This window comes from Garra rufa, chromosome 2 (assembly GCF_049309525.1).
Source record: "Garra rufa chromosome 2, GarRuf1.0, whole genome shotgun sequence".
NCBI classification, from domain to species: Eukaryota; Metazoa; Chordata; class Actinopteri; order Cypriniformes; family Cyprinidae; genus Garra; species Garra rufa.
Window position 1 is genome coordinate 16,130,799 of NC_133362.1, and position 22,282 is coordinate 16,153,080.

At 34.8% G+C, this 22,282-nt stretch overlaps 1 protein-coding gene across 1 annotated transcript; it reads right to left on the bottom strand.

Moving 5' to 3' along the window:
- Positions 1-307: 307 nt before the first annotated feature.
- Positions 308-20,896, bottom strand: mfsd2aa (MFSD2 lysolipid transporter A, lysophospholipid a). Its single transcript, XM_073834909.1, has 14 exons — positions 20,682-20,896; positions 17,872-18,009; positions 15,197-15,321; positions 11,352-11,475; positions 11,051-11,129; positions 7,775-7,944; positions 7,356-7,446; positions 6,126-6,247; positions 4,704-4,787; positions 4,348-4,431; positions 4,153-4,265; positions 2,196-2,339; positions 1,897-2,076; positions 308-1,810 (listed from the first exon to the last, which is right to left on the bottom strand). Exons 1-14 carry the CDS (start codon positions 20,769-20,771, stop codon positions 1,756-1,758), a joined length of 1,599 nt encoding a protein of 532 aa, XP_073691010.1. The 5' UTR covers positions 20,772-20,896; the 3' UTR covers positions 308-1,755.
- Positions 20,897-22,282: the final 1,386 nt, after the last annotated feature.

A 22,282-nucleotide genomic window follows, 5' to 3' on the forward strand; every position in this document is an offset into this window, starting at 1 on the left:
AAATATTGTGTTTGTGGTAAACAGCATTTTCTGCAAATCTGCATTTTACTTAAATAAAAAAAAGTGCTTTGTCAAATATCTGTATCTCTTTGAAATAGTTAAGTGGAAGCATGACCTTAAAAATGGTCATACATATTTTGTTAATGCATAAATTCTCTTCGTGATATATGAACTATATGGGCTTAATGTTTATTGGGTCACAAGGATTTATCGACTTTAAAATGTGGGTCCCCAGAAAAAAAGTTTGGGAAACACTGCTCTATAGGGACTGCTGGACAGATATTTAGATATTTATTTTAAAGTGCCATACTGAAAATCTAAATCCATAGAGCTTTGTAAAATGTAAATAAAAATCAGTGATGAAAACATTTAATTTTGGAAAACAAGAGCTATTAATCCACAATGATTTTTCACAATGCATGAAATTAAAACACCAAACCCAGTCAGGTTTCATGAATTAAAGTTCTTTTTGTGAAGGTTTGACAGTATTTACAACACAAACATATTTAATAAGCACAATATAAATACACAGTCAGTATGTTTATAATGGCCATAAAATAATGTATAATGTACAAATATTGTACATTTTGTAGTTGTGTAACATTCCGGTGGCATTTGTGGTTTTGACAAAAAATAAATAAATCTCCCCATAAACCCTTGTAAAGTCTACAACTGCTTTGTTCTGCTGAACAAAACAAGACAATTTCCATTGAGACTATTTCCATTTCTACATTTAATGTCAGTATTTACAGGGAGAAGTAAACTTAAGGTCCGTAACATTACAGACAATTATTTAACACACAACGTCCATAGCTCAGACTGCGTTAGATCTCTGAGCATTGACATTAACCTTACAGTACCATCTTTAAATTCAGTCTTTTTCCAGTCTGTGACTGCTAAACTGCTTCTTGTGCACACTTTTATTTTTTACCGCACACACACACACACACACAAATGAACAGAGATGCTAACATTTCATGTTGGAATAAAATACTGCACCAATGAACATTAAAAATGAAATGTTCCTTTAGTCTGACTCTTTGGCACAGCTGTGTAGATTCAGCTAATTCATGTTTCTATGAGCTGTGACTTAATTTTACTTGTGTTAATTGCTATAATCTAATTTGATCAGGTTTTAAATAATCTCTTCATTTTCTTACTCAATATAAGGCACTATAAATAAATACAGAACCATAAAAAAATTGATGCAGACAAAGAAGTGTCGTCTTCCTCAGGCTAATAAACTGTCCACATGCACAATGATTTCAGGTCGTCTTTAAAGAAACGGAAAGTGAGTTTTTTTTGTTCCACTATAAATATTTCACCCCAAGTGCAAAAACAAACCAACAATTCTTCACCACATCACATCCTCGAACAACTGCAACTCAACATATCCTTCACATTCAGAAACCAAAATATGTCAAACGAGAAAGGAGATTTGCAACAAAATACAATGTATTAGTAGATGGTACATTTAAACCTCTTATTTATCATACAAGTCTCCCTTTGTTCTCTCTAAGGGAGAACTGCAATTGTTACTGAAAGCAGCAAATAGGACACTGTAGTTGGTTGGTTGTATAAACATGTAGCCGTCACAACAGTAGTGCAGATTATTCAGGGTCATCTCCATCCTTTATTGGTCCAGTTAACCAACTGCATGATGAGAATTCGGTCTCTGAAAGTTCAGTTGACAGATTTCCTCACTGCAGTGGTTAAGATGTATTTGGGCGCTCTCTGTAGGCCAGTGCTGGTATTTCACGCTGTGATGTCAGGCTTCAATGCCTCCATCTCAGACTCTTGTTCTTCATTCCTGCAGGTGAGAAACAACACTCTTATTTTCAACAGCAGGTCTTGTAGTGAGTCTGACAAAGTGGCAATAATAAGTATATGTCCTACCGCAGTAGCAGCTGCAGCTGTTTGTTGTTGTACTGCCTGCGTTCTTCATTGATGGGATAAGTTTTAAAAATGAGCAGCCCCAGAGCTATAAGTGCTACTGGAGCAGCCGACACCAACATCTTCAACGTCAGATTCACAGAATCACGCTGAACACAAACTCTCGTCTCATAACCTGCAAAGCTAAAGGGACAGAAATCAGAAGAACCCAAATATGAGTTGATGAATGATAAAAGCCAGAATGTAAATCACAGATCATATGTTCATAAACCGAAAAAAAGGGAAGATAGAGACTCAGCTACCTTAATGCTAGTGTTGATATTCCAAGTGACACTCCAGAGGCGAATTTGGTGAAGAAAACATAGAAAGAGTAGAAAATAGCTTCATGGCCTTGAGAGGTGGGATTCTGGACTTTAAAATCATCTACCACATCTGGAAGCATGGACCTGAAATAGAAGCATCTATATTTGTGAAATTATGAACTTGGTATTTAATGCTTACACTTATTCTGGTATTGTATATGGGATCAGATGTGTTGGTTAAATCAACCCATGGATCTAGATCTAAAAATGATCAACAACTTTAATATTTTAAAATGTAGTTTATTTCTGTGATGGCAAAAACCAAATTTTCAGCAAGCATTACTCCACTCTTTAATGTCACATGATCCTTTGGAAATCATTCTAATATGCTGATTTATTAAGATTTAAGTTTTATTATTAAGAATTTGTATAAACCTTGATGCAGTATTTCAGGATTCTTTGATTAATAAAAAAATCAAAAAGAACATCTTTTATTTGAAATAGAAGTCTTACATTATAAATGCCTGTACTGTCACTTTTAAATCAATTTAATACAACTTTGCAAAATAAAACTATTATTTTCTTATTGACCCCAAACTTTTGAATGCTAGTGTACACTACCAGTCAAAAGTTTTTGGACAGGAAGATTTAGTTTTTCTGTTCACCAAACCTGCATTTATTTGATCTAAAATACAACAAAAGATTTTTACTATTTAAAATAACCGCATTCTATTCGAATACATTTTAAAATGTAATTTATTCCTGTGCTTAAAGCTAAATTTTCAGAATCATTACTCCAATCTTCAGTGTCACATGATCTTTTAGAAATCATTCTAATATGCTGTTTTGCTGCTCAAGTAACATTTATTATTATCAATATTTCAAACGTTAAGTACATGGTTTTCAAGATTCTTTGATGAATGGAAAGATCCAAAGATATTTATTTGAAATAAAAATATTTTGTAACGTTATACACTATATCATTGGAGTCAGTATAATTTATTTATTTATTTTGTTTTTAGGAAAGAAATGATAGAAATGAATACTTTTATTAAGCAAGGAATGCTTTAATTTTTTCAAAAGTGATAATGAAGACATTTATAATGTTACAAAAGATTTATATTTCAGCTAAATGCTGTTCTTCTGAACTTTCTATTCATCAAAGACACCTGATAAAAATTCTACTCAGCTGTTTTCAACAAAATAAAATAAAAATTATTTTTGAGCAGCAAACCAGAATATTAGAATGATTTCTGAAGGACCATGTGACTGAAATAATGATGCTAAAATTCAGAAATGAAATCACAAGAATAAATGACATTTTAAAATATATTCAAATACAAACAGTTATTTAAAAATAGTAAAATTTTTCTAAATTGTACTGTTTTTGCTGTACTTTGGATCAAATAAATGCAGGCTTGGTGAGCAGACAAGACTTAAAACATAAAAACAAAAAACATTTGACTGGTAGTGTGTGTGTTAAATACGTGAAATAATATCTTAATTAGTTTGTTTCAATGAAGGATCTTTTGGTTTTTACCAGTCATTTATTTTTAAACATAAAAACAATCCAAATGTCTTAATGTATTACCATATTCAGAATATTTAACACTTTCCTTAGACATTTTTAAACATTGTACAAAAAACATGAATAATCTCCATCAAAATAAGAAAAAGGCATTAGTTGTATGAATGATTTATGTTCATATTATTTGACGGCACTTGCAACATGAGCAATAACAAGAGTTTGGTTACCATGTATAACAATCAGATCAAATCCAGTCAAGCTTCTGCTGAATGTATAATAGTAAATATTCCCCATTCATGATTCAATTATTATAAGAAGTCTTTTGTTATAGATGCCTCATGTTAATTTCTGCTAGCAGCCTGAAATTAACCTCCGTCTCTTTATCTTTGACTTTCAGTGTCAGTTCAGTTGTTCTGAATAAACACTCACCAGGGCAGAAGGAAGGCCACTGCCACACTGGCACCAGCTGCGATTGATACAATGTAGGACACGAAGAGACTGCTGTTTACACACACCACCAGGATCATGAAGGGCACTGCCCACTAAAACACAAACACACAAGATCAACCATGACTGCCAACACACACATCTCACACTAACGTAACATAAGAATTAGAAACTTACTGGTATGCCAATGTATACAGCAGTCTTTTTCCCAAACCGGCAGAGGAACAACTGCCACAGGGGAATAGTAAAAGTGGCAGACAGCTGGGAAGACAAATCACACAAACATTTACTTACATCGGATCACAACAAAACCTCATTACCATATTATGCAACACCAAGATAATAGTAAAGTTAAAAACAGTCTTTTCACCCATCAACTCAAAGTCATGCTGCTTCTAAACTAGAAACACATGTCTTTCATCACTATGGAGACTGCTAACCTCATCCAAACCGGTGAGTGCTGTTATTAGCACAAAACAATTCAGAAGCGCACAAAAACACTTATTCAAGTAGTCAGTTGAAAACACTCTCACCATGATGGCTAGTAAGATGTTTTGAAAATCCTCTCTGAATCCCAGCGTGTACTTGATGAACACAGCAAAATTTCCCTCCAGCAGCTGAGAAAGGACAACAAACAGATGAAGTTAAATTCCATCAAGTGACTACGGATTGTTGTCCATACAGTGTCTTCATTTCAAACCCAACTTTAGTCTCAAAATAATTTTGAACTTCGCTTTTGTCCGCAAACCTGTTCTAATGCTGACTATGACTCTAAACCTAATCTCTTGCATGGCAGCCTCGCCTCTCTCTCTCTCTCTTTGTGGCTCTCTTTGTTTTAACACACATAGCTCATCTCTGTTACAGTGAGCTGCTGTGCTGTGGTCAGTTCCAGAAATGGCTTTCTCTCATACATATCACAGATGTTTGTTGTTTGAGAAACTGTCTAGTCAAAACACAAAGTTATGTAAATAATGTGGAATGCGATATTTATCATACAAGAGTAATTATTATACAGTTGAAGTCAAAAGTTTCTGCGAGAATCTGCAAAATGTCAATTATTTTACCAAAATAGAAGGGATCATACAAAATGCATGTTATTTTCTATTTAGTACTGACCTGAATAAGATATTTCACATAAAAGATCTTTACATATAGTTCACAAAAGAAAATAATAGTTCAATTTATAAAAATGACCCTGTTCAAAAGTTTACATACACTTGTGTTTTTTGTTGTTGTTTGGTGATAGTTGTTCAGGGGTCCCTTGTTTGTCCTGAACAGTTAAACTGCCTGCTGGTCTTCAGAAAAATCCTTCAAGTTTCACAAATTCTTTGGTTTTTCTGCATTTTTTGTGTATTTGAACCCTTTCCAACAATGACTGTAGGATTTTGAGATCCATCTTTTCATACTGAGGACAACTGAGGGACTCATAAGCAACTATTACAGAAGGTTCAAATGCTCTCTGATGCTTCAGAAGGAAACATTATGCATTAAGAGTCAGGGTTGTAAACTTTTGAACAGAATGATTTTGTAAATTTCTCATTTTGCCTAAATATATTTTTCCCATTTAGTACTGCATTTCAGAAGCTACAGAAGATGCATACATGTTTCCCAGAAGACAAAATAAGTTAAATTTACCCTGATCTTCAATTTCAAAAAGTTTCCCCCCCTCTGGCTTTTAATGCATCGGGTTTCCTTCTGAAGCATCAGTAAGTGTTGTAAATTCAACCATTTTCTCTTGTTGACTATATGTAATTCAGGTCATTACTAGATAAAAAAAAAAAAACATTTGTAGCATTTTGTATGATCTCTCTTATTTTGGTCAAATAATTAACATTTTACAGATTCATTGCAGAGATTTGATTTCAACTGCAAGTACAACTAAGCATTTCAGAAGAAATGTGCCTTTCAAAAAACACTGACATGTTTTAGAGGCATCTCTAAAGTGTTTTTCTTACCATGAAGGCCAGAGAAGTGCAAAGGAAGGCCAGCACCAGTTTAACATAAGGCCCATGACCCATCACCAGCCGTAGACCGGTTTGAAATGACACACGCTTCTGTGCTTTCAAACCAACCTGATCTGAGAAAGACAGAAAAATTATTAAATTAGGCAAAATACACATTCATTGTTAATACACCAAATTTCTAGGTGAATGTTAACAGCCTACAGTTAGACCAGGGTTTCTCAAACTTTGGCTCGTGAACCCCTTGGGGTTTATGAGGGAACTACAGGGAGTTGATGAGTTACGGAAGGGGAATAATTAAATTATAAAATGATAACATTTAAATTATAAAAAAATAAATGTTATATTTATACATGTAGTTATAAAAAAATAAAATAAAATCATATATATATATAATTTTACTTTTTTTTTTTATAACTACACATAAATATCAACAATCAAAAACAAAACACTTAATACAAATATGAAATATTTTATTTGTTTACCTTCATAGGTAATGCACCAGCTTCACTTTATAATGAGGTTCAATGCATTGGCATTAATTAATGCATTTGGTCTCATCAACTTACATTGAACAAGTAGCATTAATTATTAATCAAGTTTACCGCTGTTTATTGCATTATGACTCGTGAATGCATGTCAAAGACTGACATGGAAGAAAAAAAAAAAGTTTAATAAACTACTTTATTTTTTTGTTTCCTTTGTGCACAAAAAGTATAAAAAGTATTAGAAGTATTAATGTCACATGCACCCTTTTAACAATGTCCTTACTACCTTAATGGTCCTTGAGCATGTCAATTGCGTTGCAGTCTATGGAGGGTCAGAAAGCTCTCGGACTTCATAAAAAAATATCTTAATTTGTGTTAAGAAGATAAAGGTGTAACAGGTTTGGAACGACATGAGGGTGAGTAATTAATGACAGAATTTTCATTCCATTCCTTTAAACTAATATTATTTTAAACAAATTGATATGTTACAATGTGTTAGTAGATGTAGAAATTAACATTAACAAAGATGAATAAAATTTTTTAAAGTATTGGTCATTGTTAGTTCAAGATACTTAATTCACTAGCTAATGCAACAAAAGTATTACCATAATATTGCCGTTACCGTGTTGTAAAATTATCGTAACTCATGGCTCATTGATTTATTTGAATGTTTTTGTATTCCATATTCTGTAATGTGTGAATAATGTGAATGTGTATGTAAAGGGAAGCAACTCACTGTCCTGTTCTCTCACTCCGAAAAACAGCACAACAGCACATTGAATGTAGATTAAACTTATGACTGCAGAAGCAATCATATACGCACGCCTCTGTGAAAAAGAGAGACAGAGAGAGGGATTTGATGATTGACGTGTTAGAGGTTGATGAGATATGAAACAGGGGCCAGTTGCATAAACTTAGTCTCTATGTTAAGACAGCGTCTTAAGAACTCGTTTGACCAGCTAGCAGATAACTAAGGGGTAATCAGTCTTATATTTTGGATCCAACTTAGACTAATCTAAGTTTTTATGTAACCAAATTTTAAAAAATTTGACCAGTCTTAAAGAAAAAAAATGAATGACTAACTTTTAAGTCTGTCTAAACCTTTTATGCAAATGGCCCCTGTCCTCTGCTTTATAATGACCACACCCCACTCACCTCATTAAATATTTTGCTTTCCAGTAAGATCTGAGAGTTATTGCCATGCTCAGAGTGATTGGAGCTGTTGGTCAGGTATGTGCTGTTAATGCAGGGGACGTTGGCCATGCCTACAATCTGCCCCTGAACAGCAGTGCCAATTACTGTACCAAACACCTCTACAGTCATGCCTGAGAGAAGGAGAGAGAGACAACTTGTTCACGGTTTATTGCTTTGGCAACATTGCTGCCTCAGCCCGACTTTATTTAACATATATATCAATGAACTGGCAGATCTAATGGACCAATCAAACAGCCCTGGACTACAATTATTTGACACAGAAGTCAAATATTTATTATATGCAGATGACTTGCTAATTTTATCTAAAACACCTGAAGGTCTCCAGAACAACCTTGACATTTTAACTAAATTCTGCCATGATTGGACCTTAGAAGTCAACATCCAAAAAACTAAGATTATGATATTTCAGAAAAAACCCAGAAATCTAGAACATAAACATATATTTACTTTAAACAACACTACTCTACAACATGTTTTACAATACAGCTATCTTGGTCTAGTTTTAACTCCCACAGGAAATTTCAATGTGGCAATAAAAACATTACTTGTAAAAGCCCGCAGAGCACTGCATGCCATACGAACAAAATTATTCAAAATAAATATCCCCATCAGAATTTGGACAAAGATTTTCGATAGTGTCATACTGCCTATTGCCCTGTATGGAAGCGAGATCTGGGGCCCAGCGAGTAACTACAGCCATAAAGATTGGCACAAACACCCTTTAGAAGTTCTGCATGTAGAGTTCTGCAGAAGTATCCTTCACGTCCACAGAAACACACCTAATAACGCCTGCAGAGCTGAGCTAGGCCGTCTTCCCCTAAATCTAATCATTAAAAAAAGAGTTTTAAAGTTTTGGATCCACTTAAACTCTAGTTCTGAGGATTCTCTTCATTTTAAAGCACTAAAAACACAAAAAATGTGTGCTCAAAAAAGTCATCTTTGTGTAATGGTGTCCAATCTGACTAACAAGGCACTCAATATCACCAAACTTGAGAAACATGGAAGAATCAAAGAAATTCTAAATGAAGAAAAGGAGACATACATACAACATTGGAAAGAACAGACCAAAGACCAAAGTCGTCTCCAATGTTATGTGAAACTCAACAGAGAGTACAGTCTAGCTGAGTATCTGGTCTCAGTCAGGAATATAACACACAGACATTTACTGACCAAATACAGACTGAGTGACCACCAGCTAGCCATAGAAAGAGGACGGCATAAAAAGACATGGTTACCTAAAGAAGAGCGAATCTGTAACGAATGTAGATCAGGAGCAGTTGAGACAGAGGAACACTTTCTCCTCCACTGTGACAAATACACATCCCTAAGAGACTCACTGTACAGTCAAATACAGCAGATTATTCCTGAGTTCCAGTCACTCCATGAAAATAACAAACTAAAAATACTACTTGGTGAAGGACCTACTTCCTCTTTGGTAGCACAACATATTTACAAATGTCATAAAATAAGAAGTAAAGAGTGAACACATCTGTATTAGTAGAACCATTAATGTTTATATAAATATATATATGAATGTATTTTTTATTTTTTATGGATGTATATTATATGTATTTTTGTTTTGATTCTATTCTGATGTATAGAATGCTTTGGCAATATGTATCCAAGTATGTCATGCCAATAAAGCAATATGAATTGAATTGAGAGAGAGAGAGAGAGAGAGAGAGAGAGAGAGAGAGAGAGAGAGAGAGAGAGAGAGAGAGAGAGAGAGAGAGAGAGAGAGAGAGAGAGAGAGAGAGAGAGAGAGAGAGAGAGAGAGAGAGAGAGAGAGAGAGAGAGAGAGAGAGAGAGAGAGAGAGAGAGAGAGAGAGAGAGTAAGAAGTCTCCCTAAGAGACTCACTGTACAGTCAAATACAGCAGATTATTCCTGAGTTCCAGTCACTCCATGAAAACAACAAATTAAAAATACTACTGGGTGAAGGACCTACTTCCTCTTTGGTAGCACAACATATTTACAAATGTCATAAAATAAGAAGTAAAGAGTGAACACATCTGCATTAGTAGAACCATTAATGTTTATATAAATATATATATGAATGTATTTTTTATTTTTTATGGATGTATATTATATGTATTTTTGTTGATCAAAAGTGATCAAAAGTTAAATCATTGCATAAAATGAAAAAAAATAAAAAAATAAAAAAAATTAGCGGTTTCCACAAAAAACTGATTAGTTCATTAAAATTACCTAATAATTGTCTTTCTTATTAATTATGGTGTTTAAGATTTATTTTCTGCATTTTTGCCTTTGTTGTAATAGGACAGATCAGAAATGACAGGAAGCGAAGTGGGAGAGAGATAGGGGATGGGATCGGGAAAGGTCTTCAAGTCAGGATTCGAACACGGGACGCCCGGAGCACAACAGGGCTGTATGTAATCTTAATTAAGGTTTTTGAGGAAAAAAATTCAGGATTTTTCTCCATATAGTGGACTTCAAAGGGGATCAGTGGATTGAAAATTTGCAGTTTCAATGCAGCTTCAAAGGGCTCTACATGATCCCAGCTGAGGAATAAGGGTCTTAATCTAGTGAAACAATTGATAATTTTCTAGGAAAATAATAATAATAAAAAATGTATATACTTTAACCACAAAAACTTTTCTGGCACTAGCTCGACTTCACGCATTACACAATCACATTGGAAAGGTCACATGTGACGTAAGCGGAAGTACCGACCCAGTGTTTGCAAAGCAAACATGCAAAACAAGTCTAACAAATATATCAGACAATTTAGAAGTTGGAGGAGTTTTCCATTTTGAAATGAGATTAAAAAAAAATTTTCACCCTTACCTACATTTTTGAATAACTTTTGAAAATACACAAACCACGTAACATTTCCAACGTGATTACGTAATGCTTGAAGTCGTAGACATGCATCGCAGAGCTATGTGGTTAAAATGTATATTCATTTAAGCTGCATTGAAACAGCAATTTGGACCTTTAACCCATTGGCTCCCATTGAAGTCCATATATGGAGAAAAATCTTGGAATGTTTTCATCAAAAACCTCTCTTTTCGACTGAGTAAAGAAATGGTTGAACATCTTGTATGACATGGGGTGAGTAAATTATCAGGAAATTTTAATTAGGTGTGAACTATTCCTTTAAGCAGCACATTTTCAATATGGACAACAGTAAGAAATGTGTCTCGATTTTAAAGTTAAAGTGTTTTAAAAGCATTAAAACATGTAAACGCTCTTACGGTATGCTGTGGCTGAATCTCGTTCCTTCTGCTCATTGCTGATAAACATGGTCAGAGCGGAATAAGGCACATGAAAGCACTGCAGACACACAATCACACAGAGTTACTCATTGCAGGCTGGATCAAAACACGGATTAACACTAAAATATTAATTGAAATGACATTCATACCTAATTTTAAGCATAAACATTTGGATCAACCCTTTTTATTGTGTCCAAATAGTTGACATACAAGTATATAAATATAACATCACAGTAATGTTACATTTAATTCCTAAAAATTGATAAGGATGTGTACTAACTGTCTGGAGAGTCTGGAAGAGACAGTAGAAGAGCAGATACCACAACATCTTTCCTTGCTCTATAGGCGGAACCACCCATATCAGGAAATAACACAACACAGCTGGTATGGTGGACACCAGAATCCTGCAGAGAGAAAGACGTCACCACTATTAACATCATCTAATTGTAAGTCTTGTTACAGATGTTCATGTGTATTAACTCATCTGTATGAGGTTAAGTGAGGTAAGGAGTGAGCCTCATCTCCATGAGATTTACTGATCTTTCCCCTGTGGCTCTGAACAAAAGCCTCTGCTGCACTGAGTTTTTTTTTTTGGATGTTTAACTAACTGAGCCAGCGAGACTTTGGCAGGGTGTAAAAAGAATCTCTAATCAAACCACTTCATTCCAAAACTCTGGGCACTAATCCGATCAGAGAGTCTACAAGGACAACAGTGACATAAGAGACATTTCGAAAATCGAAAGTACAGACTGACAATAACAGCAGTGAATACAGCTGAAGAGAAAAACACCTTACTAAAAGCTCTTCTTTCTTTTCTATGATCAATACAGGCATGTGGGAGACTACAGAATTTGTGTTGAGCACATTGCATTTTGGGATACAGTATTTTCCACACTGTGCACTCCATTGTATATTTTTGTAAATGTAATGGGTTACATAAATACAGCACAATTAGTGTAGTGTGAGTCATAAATGACTAAAGGAAGCAAATTTCTTTAATGAATCATTCAAAACGAAAGGAGTGATGCACCAAAATTTTCCCTAAAACACACAGAATCTGAATTTAAGGCAAAATCATTAAACTAATCAGAGATGTTTAATTAGCATTTCTCATTAGGGATGTAAAGTATTATCAATAGAGGTATCGCAATAGCAAAAGAATCTCAATATCATCGTGGTCACGTGACGACATGAAACGATAGGTCTTCCGGGAAAAAGGTGAAGTTTTAAAACATTTAAACTTCTTATTCTAACATAAAAGGTTTTTATAGTTGTTTTGTGCCATTATGATTTGGCACAGTATGTGTCAAATGAACTAAAACCGAAAGCACAATTTGGCTTAATCCTTTCATCAAGTCTGTTTTTGCACTTCGTTCAGACGATCAGCTCGTGATCCGGTGTTTTCTGCACCTCAGAACCGGTCTTAGTACATGATATAACTACAGAAGAGTCAAGTTTTAAATAGGACAAATATCGAAACTCATTGGTCATTTTTGAACGCGATGCTACTGGTCTAATAGGATTCAATGATCTATGCTAAGCTATGCTAAAAGTGATATCGCCAGAACAGGAAAACAGCTGAATGGATTTCAAAACGGTAAAAATCAACTTATTAACTCGGGGGGGGGGGGGGGGGGGGGGGGAGTTGGAGAATGAGCCTATTTCCAAAAAAAGTGGAGTGTTCCTTTAAGACCGGAGTAATGGCTGATGAACATTCAGCTTTGCATAACAGAAATAAATATTTTAAAGTATATTAAAGATTAGACTTCTTTATAAAACAATTAAGAGTCTTACTGATCCCAGTCTATATTAATATCATTATTAATTACTGACTGGCTCTTCATATGACAGTGTGTAATCATGACCCATCGCTGTGCAGCACAGCATAAATTGTGTTTTGTTGTTAAATACACAGCAGTGAGAGATGGATACCTCTTAAAGGCAGAGAGGAACCAGTTAATGTCTAATTCAGACTTGCAGATGCATGACAGTCTGAAATTGCAGCTGCTCTGTTCTTCGTCATGAGTGCCCAACAGGAAGCTGTAAAATCCTCCCATTCTATTACTGGGATTACCCACCCTGGAGAAGTCCAATACATGCCAAATCCTGTTTCACTCCACTTACTGCTGAACTCTTCATGCCACCAGGCTTTTAAAGTGGACAGCCTACAGAAATCTCATGATTAGCAGAGCGGGAAAACACTACTTTAGCAACACAATGCATGTCTGTCATGATACTGCATTGATACATTGACAAAGGGTAGTGATTTTTATTTTCTGAACTGACTGAGGTGGCAAATTTACTTTCAATCTCTTAGCTAGAAGGAACAACATTGTCAAAACAAAATATGTCCAATTTATTTTAATGAAATGTACACTACCAGTCAAATGTTTTTGGAGAGTACGATTTTATGTTTTTTTAAGTCTCTTTTGTTCACCAAGCCTGCATTTATTTGATCCAAAATACATCCAAAGCAGAAATATTTTACCATTTTAAATAACTGCTTTCTATTTGAATATATTTTCAAATGTAATTTATTCCTGTGATCAAAGCTAAATTTTTAGCATCATTATTCCAGTCTTCAGTGTCACGTGATTCTTCAGAAATCATTTTAATATGCCAATTTGCTGTTCAACAAACATTTTTTATTATATCATCAATATTTGAAACAGCTGAGTACAGTTGAGTTTTTCCAGGATACTTTGATGAATAGAAAGATCCAAAGGTCAGCATTTCTCTGTAACAGTATACACTATACAGTACCATTCAAAATCTTGCAGTCATTTTTTTTTTTTTTTTACTTTTTTTGGGAAAGAAATGATCAAATTTAGTTTGAAGTTTTCAACAAATTAATTATATTAAATGTTTTTGAGCAGCAAATACTAATATTAGAATAATTTCTGAAGGACTGGATCAATTATCCTAAAAAATCAGCTTTGAAATTAGTGGATAAATTACATTTTAAAATATATTTTTAAATAGAAGACAGTTATTTTAAATGCTAAAAAAAAACATTTACTGTTTTTGCTGTTTTAGGATTAAATAAATGCAGGCTTGTTGAGCATGAGAGACTTCTTTAAAAAAAAAAAAATCTTGATTACACTACTTTTGACTGGTAGTGTATTTTAGAAAAACAAATGTGCAACTATCATAATTGAATCAAAATACACCATGCATCCTATAAAAACACATGCAATATCTCATATTCAATCTTCTGACACTGTCATCTATATTTCCCAATGTATGTGACTGCAAGATATTGTTTTACATTTATGCACTTCTGTTCTTTTCTGTTCCTCCTTTGAACAGTAAACTCAAAACTGAAACAGGGTCTTACACAGCATTATCAAACCGCTGTTTTAAACTGCCTCTCTCATATCTCCTGCATGCTGCTTACACTCTGATTGGTCATTTCTGGTGGTGTGGTCGGCTGAGCCAATCAGAAAGCAAGACGTTTTTTCTGCTCTCAACATCCGTTTTCCCACATGCCATTAATACACAGACACACACACACACACACACACCTTACAAACATAACAGATTTGCATACTTTTACTTCTTGATCATATCTCATTTTGTATGGCTGTATTCATACTGCACAAAGTAAATATTTATGTGATGATGATCTTCATTCCATTCATTTCATTAAAAAGGTTATATTTCATTCTATTAAACAAGTATCATTTTCTCAGAACTGTTAGGCTGATAGTGCTTCATAGTGTATCCTTACAAAAAGAACCAGTTAGTTCCTCCCAATGGAGTGTGAGATTGTGTGTGCACTTTTCTACTGGCTTACTGAAGATTTTTGCTTTCTAGTTTTCATGCCACATCTAAGTGCATGCATAAACAGTCAGCAAAATCCCAGGGAAATGACAGCACATGGTGCACTCTAGTAACCACCAGTACACAACCTAGAGCAGATGGACTGGGCTCTATTACCATGGCTACTTCTCATTTCTCTGTCTTAAATACAGCACTCTTTCTCTCTCTGTGAATACCCACCCAATCCCAGAGTTTCAGCTTAGTAGATACAGAGTTTTCATTTCCTTACAATTTCAGAAAACAGTATCACGCATATTGCACATGCAGCACATATTACAGAATCATTTCATTGTGTGCACGTACCAGGGCATCATGCGTCCATGCCGTGTCCATGGGGTTCTGCTTACTAAAAACCCAACTGTAGGATCAGTCACAGCATCCCAGGCCCGGCCCACGAAGAGGATCACAGACGCATTCAGGGGGTCCAACTAGAAAGACATATTCGGTCATTAGTTACTGAAAGATACTAATGACAGCAATGTTCTCTAAAAGTCCTAAATACTGATTCCAGTGCAATGACAGTGCAATGAGGAACAATCCACAGTGAAAGACATAATTCACCACAGAGCAGTGTGTGTAGCTTTCCTGTGTTTGGCTGAATGTAAACGGTTTTATTGCCTAGCAATATATTTAAAAAAATTCAGATTTCCACCACAGAATAAAAAAAAAAAAAAACTTATTGGAACTTTTTCATCTCACAATTCTGACTTTTTTTATATTTATATTTTTTAGTTTATATTCTGCAATTCTAAGAAAAAAAGTCAGATTTGTGCGTTTTTATCTCACAATTCTGTTTTTGTTTTCCTCAGAATTGCATGATATAAACTCACAATTGTGAGTTAAAGTCTAAATTGTAAGAAATAAAGTCAGAGTTTCGTGAACTTTCCTCACAAATGCAAGTTTGTATCTTGTCATTCTGATTTTTTTCTCACAATTCCAAGTTTAAATCTTGCAATTATGATTTGTTCTTGGAATTCCGGCACATAAACTCACAATTTCGAGTTATAAAGTCCAGTTTTGAGGGGAAAAAGACTGGTATGTTCTCAGAATTGCAAGTTTATATACGTATATCTCATAATTCTGACTTAACTCGCAATTGCATGTTATAGAGTAAACATAATATATATATAAAAAAAGTCACAACTGTGACTTTATATCTTGCGATTCTGACTTTATAACTCATAATTGCGGGTTCAACATGCAATTCGAAGAAAAAAAGTCAGATTTGTGAGTTTTTATCTTGCAATTATCACTATAACTAGCAATTGTGAGTTTTTATCTCACAAATGTTTGTTTCGTTTCTCAGAATTGCATGATATAAACTCACAATTGTGAGTTATAAAGTCAAAATTGTAAGAAATAAAGTCAGAATTGTGAGAACTTCTGACAAATGCAAGTTTGTATCATGCAATTCTGATTTTTTTCTTGTAATTCCGAGTTTAAATCTCGCAATTACGACCTTTATTCTTGGAATTGTGAAACATAAACTTGCAATTACGAGTTATAAAGACCAGTTTTGAGGGGGGAAAAAAAAGACTCATTCAAATTCTCAGAACTGCAAGTTTATATACGTATATCTCATAATTCTGACTTAACTCGCAAATGCATGTTATAAAGTCAGAATTGCGAGATATACTCACAAATTTGTGAGTTTATATTTTGTAATTCTGACTTTATAACTCATAATTGTGAATTTATAATACAATTCTAAGAAAAAAGTCAGATTTGTGAGTTTGTATCTTGCAGTTCTGACTTTATAACTCACAATGTTGAGTTTATGTCTCTCAATTCTGAGAAAAAAAGTCAAATTTGTAAGTTTTTATCTTGTAATTCTGAATTTATAGAAACTGAATTTTTAGAATTGCGAGTTTGTTTCACAATGCTGACTTTATAACTCGCAATTGCGAGTTTATATCAGGCAAATTCTGAGAAACGAAAAAAGTCCAGTGGTGAGTTTTTTGCTATTCTGACTTTATAACTCATAATTGCAAGTTTATAACATTTTTAGGTTATATCTTGCAATTCTGACTTTACAACTAATAATTGCAGGTTTAACATCTCTCACACTTCTGACTTTATAACTCGCAATGTTGATATCATGCAATTCTGACTTTAAAACTGACAATTGTGAGTTTATATTGCAATTCTGAGAAAAAAAGTCAGATTTGTGAGTATATGTTTTAGAGTTGCGAGTTGGTTTCGCAATTCTGACTTTATAACTCGCAATTGCGAGTTTATGTCATGCAAACTTGGAGAAAAAAAAGTCAGATTTGTGAGTTTTTTGCTATTCTGACTTTATAACTCATAATTGCAAGCTTATAACATGCAATTCTGAGAAAAAAAGTCAGATTTTTGAGTTCATATCTTGCAATTCTGACTTTATAACTCGCAATTGTAAGCTTATAACATGCAATTCTGAGGAAAAAAAAAGTCAGATTTAGAGCTATTAAATATAAATATATGGCTTTGCAATATCAAGCCAACAACAGACAATCAAGACTACTGCAATATCGAGCCAATAACAGACTGTTCTTCAACCACGTAACACTTCATCTGGTGCCAATCATTAATTTGCTCGGCTGACTCGGATGAGAAGATCTGATTGGCTGTCGCTATGGAAACTGTTGCAATAATGAGGCAGCAGGAGTTTTGAACAAGATACCTGGAGCTGAGAATTGTTATAGTCACAGGGATGCAGTACACAGCAAGACAGAGTAGCTTTATATCTGCTTTCTACCCTCTCACATGCTCTTGCTCCTTCTCTCCCACACTTGTTCCTGCCCTTGACCTGGGGCTCTGGGCCATTGTTCGGTTACTTTGTTTAATTCTATCAAGAAGAGAATTTACTCACCATTCAATCTAGCGATATGGAGTGATATGATATGAATACTGAGCCAGTTTGTTTTTATAATCAGGTGTTGAGGTCTCACGGTATAGATCCCACCATTTAGTTATAGCGTTCCCATATGTATGCTCACCAGTGCAACATCAAGCAAGAAGATTTGCAGGAAGAAGCCCAGGGCGGTGCCTGTGATCTGATACGGAGCCCCTCCGATTGCAAAACACACCTTATTCCACACAGTCAGAGCTCTTTTCCTCTCCTGCTGTGCTGAGAGCTGAAAGGAGGACAAAAAAGAGATTATGAAAGGATGGACAATGACAGCGATTGTAGCAAGTAAGACAAGATGCATGAGAGACTGGCGAACTTTTCACCGCAAGAGGACATGATGAAATCCTAACTGGAGAGGTTCATTTGGTTTGGATTCTGTTTTTGTTTTTGTGATGCTCCATTTCAACGTCTTAAAAAAAGTGCTCAGCATCAAAAACCCTGGCTCTGCAGTGACATTACAGATAAACTGGACTTTCAACTCTTCTATTTGCATTTTAAGGGTTTAAGGTATTCTTCATTCTAATGTCACTGAGATAACTGCTTGCACAATTGTCTTACATTTAGGTGATCTAGTTAACTTTTAGAAGCTTATGGAAGAGTCAGCACATTTAAACTAACTGCCAAGCTTTACAACTTCCTCTGACTAGAAAATGCTGCAATGGACCACAGTCTCACATTGTGAGAATTATTGAAGTGAACTATTCTCATTGGTTCCCCTTTCTTTAAAATTTCAGACCGAAGTCCCTGCAACTAGCCTTAAATGCCTCAACCTGCAAAGTACAGGTATGTGCACTTATTGGCAACAGTATCTTCTTAGCGAGTACAGAACATTACTGCAGCATCAGTTGTCAGAGATGGTGACTCTGAGATTAGTTCTCCTCAAATGTATTTGGTATGCTTTGTCAGTCAACTTTGACCAGTCACAGAGTCATCAGATTTAAAACTTCAAAAAATCAAATATTAAAAATTAAAGCTTAAAAATAATAATAAAATTTAAATCACCAGCCTCTTTACATGCGGAGAACAAGCACGTGGCCAGCCCAGTCTGCTAATCTAGTCAAAAGCTTTGAAAATTGCTGCATGCTATGTGTTTTTGCCATTTAGAAAAAAATAAAAATACATATGTACACTACCAGCCAAAGGTTTTTGAACAGTACGATTTTTAATGTTTTTAAAGAAGTCTCTTCTGCTCACCAAGCCTGCATTTATTTGAACCAAAGTAACCAGTAACATTTTGAAATATTTTTACTAATTAACTCTTTTCTATTTTAAAATGCAATTTGTTCCTGTGCTTTCAAAGCTGATTTATTTTGTGCATCATTACTCCAGTCACATGATCCTTTAGAAATCATCTTAATATTCTGATTTGCTGCACAAACACATTTATTATGTTAAAAACAGCTGAGTATAATTTTTTAGGCTTATTTGATGAATAGATAGTTCAGAGGAACAGCATTTATCTGATATAGAAATCTTACGTAACATTATAATGCCTTTATCATCACACTTCAAGCTTTTTATTTCAGAAAAATGCTGATCTTTGGATCTTTCTATTGATCAACGAATCAATACTCAACTGTTTTAAATATTCATAATAACATTTGCAGCATATTAGAAGGATTTCTGAAAGATCTTGTGACACTGAAGACTGGAGTAAAGATGCTGAAAATTTAGCTTTGATCACAGGAATATTACATTTTAAAATATGTTAAAATATAAAGTAGTTATCTTAAATAGTAAAAATATTTCACAATATTACTGCTTTTGCTGTATTTCGTATCAAACAAATGCAGGGTTGGTGAGCAAAAGAGACTTCTTATAAAAATCTGACTGTTCAAAAACGTTTGACTGGAATTACTATTACAATAACCAGAGCACAGAGCCATTTTTTACATTGTTGCCATCCTGTCTTTTAATGATCAAGAGTGACAAGAAGGATAAATTAATGCAACACTAGTTTCATCTGACTTTGATGTGTAATGGTATAAGAAAGTTCACATTGACCTTAAATTGGCAACCACTATGAGTCATATTAGTATCCTACGTCATGTACAGAATGTTTCTGGAAAGTGGAAACATTTACACTTTTTTTAATTGTGACCCTGGACCACAAAACCAGTCTTAAGTAGCATGGGTATATTTATAGCAATCGCCAAAAATACATTGTATAGGTCAAAATTATAGATGTTTCTTTCATGCCAAACACCATTAGGACATTAAGATAATGTTCCATTAAGATATTTTGTAAATTTCCTAATGTAAATATGTCAAAACCTAATTTTTGATTAGTAATATGCATTGCTAAGAACTGAATTTGGACAACTTTAAAGGCGAATTTCTCAGTATTTTGATTTTACACCCTTAGATTCCAGATTTAGCTGTACCTCGACTAAATATCGTAATATAACAAACCATACATCAATGCAAAGCTTATTTAAAATAATGACTGGTTTTGTCTTCCTGGTCACAACTGGTAGTCATTAACTCCAAATAAAGACCAGAAAGGTATGCCTCCGAGTAAATGAACACGTTCCCTTTAAATCCGGCTTTTCTTTACAGCGTTGTCACAGACAGACACGTCTCAGTAACGCTAGTGTGTGTTACAAACAAATATATGTATATCTACAAATATACAGTCCAACGGCTGAGCGTATATTTCTACATTTACAAATTTGACATCAATGTCAGTCATCGGTAGCAAGTAACCTCTTCCGCATAAAACCTTAACGGTCGCGCGCGTATGGCACGTGCTGCTGTAATCATTACATTCAGCATCAATCTAATCTCCCGGCTTATCAATTAACCCTGCCTTATGCTCTGGGAGTACCTACTGGGAGACAAAAAATACATAGTATCACATCAAACATCAATGACTTAATACATATCCAGGTAACATACCTTAGCAATTTTGATTCCATCTTGCTGCACAGTTTTGGCTGTAGGTAACAAACCGGATGAAAACTGTTCTGCTCCCTCTCCTCTTGCCATAACACTAGTCAGGTGTTTTAATTTCAGGAGCAGAGCACGCTGCTTTATTCTTGTGTTCAGGTTAAGTAAGGCTGTTTGACAAAGTGCTGCTTCCACAGGCGAACAAAACGAGATGCTGTTCTCCACTTCTGCCTCGTTTGAATGCTGGGGTTTCTGTGTCCACGCCCACGCGTTTTCATTTCACCGTCACGTATCGAATGATGTGCACACGCAAGCAAATGATGAGATGAACATTTTACATTTTTCATTTTATTTTTAAGTTTAATACATAGAAGTAGGCTTTAACTTTTTATGCAATACCATGATACATTTGTTATATACAATATATTCAAGCATAATTCTAATGACATAGGCTGTAATGATTTAATTTTATCATTAGAATTAATTATGAACACATATGTGTGGTAAATAGGTGGCAAAGATCAGATTGGATTAAGGGCCAATGCAGATCCCAACACTTCCAAGGACCCTCAAAAAACAGTTTTCATGGCAGATGACTAGTCAAGGAAGTGATATTTCATTGCACATGTGTATATGACCACTAGGGCCCTGAGACACTTGGTGCATTCAGCGTGATTACTGATTACTACAGGGTTTTGGCTAATTTTTTTATTCTCTAATGTTAACCTAGCCAAATTGCACTTAATAAGGATAAAGTAGATTAACAGGTGAAGAATCAAGGGCCTCGTATGATCTTGATTTGGCCAAATCTCAGGACTAGTAACAGGAGGGTTATTGGTATAAGCCCAAAAGCACTCTTGACCAAGGAACTTAAAGGTGCCATAGAATGGAAAACTGTATTTACCCTGGCATAGTTGAATAATAACTGTTCTGTACATGGGCATGCCATACAGTGAGTCTTAAACACTGTCGTTTCCTCCTTCTTATATAAATCTAATGTTTGCAAAAGAACACTGAAAAATAGGTCAATCCATAACAGCGACTATTGCATAAGAGTTGTGATCGTTAATAGTTACGCCCCCAACATTTGCATAGCCCAGTAATCAGAAGTTCTGCAGCTAGGCTATTGTGAAAAAACAAAGCGAGGACAATAGCGAAAATGGCAGATCACAAGAATAAACGTTATGTTTCAGGTTGTGCAGAGGATGTTAAGTGCAGGGATGGGTTGGTGTCTGTAACTTACTCAGAAAGGCACGGAAAACAAATAAAGTAATCTAATAAAATAAGGGGAGCCACTAAAGGGACACGGTTAGCTTCTTGCTAGTGCTAACCTATTACATTGCAGTACATAAGATTTCACTTACCACAATAACAGAGTAAGGAGAGATGACTGTGCGGACGATGGCGAATGATTTGCAGAACCTGATCACTGCTGACAGCATCTAAACGTGTCAAATGTGGTAAGTACTGCCTGTAGTATAAAGTTACACAGAGCACATGCAATCGCCAATCTCAAAAGTGAAACTAAAAAGTTATTGTGCATTCAAAATGGCAGTTTCAATGCCCTGCATATTAATAGTGGCTCGAGCTCCATAATTAAATATATATTT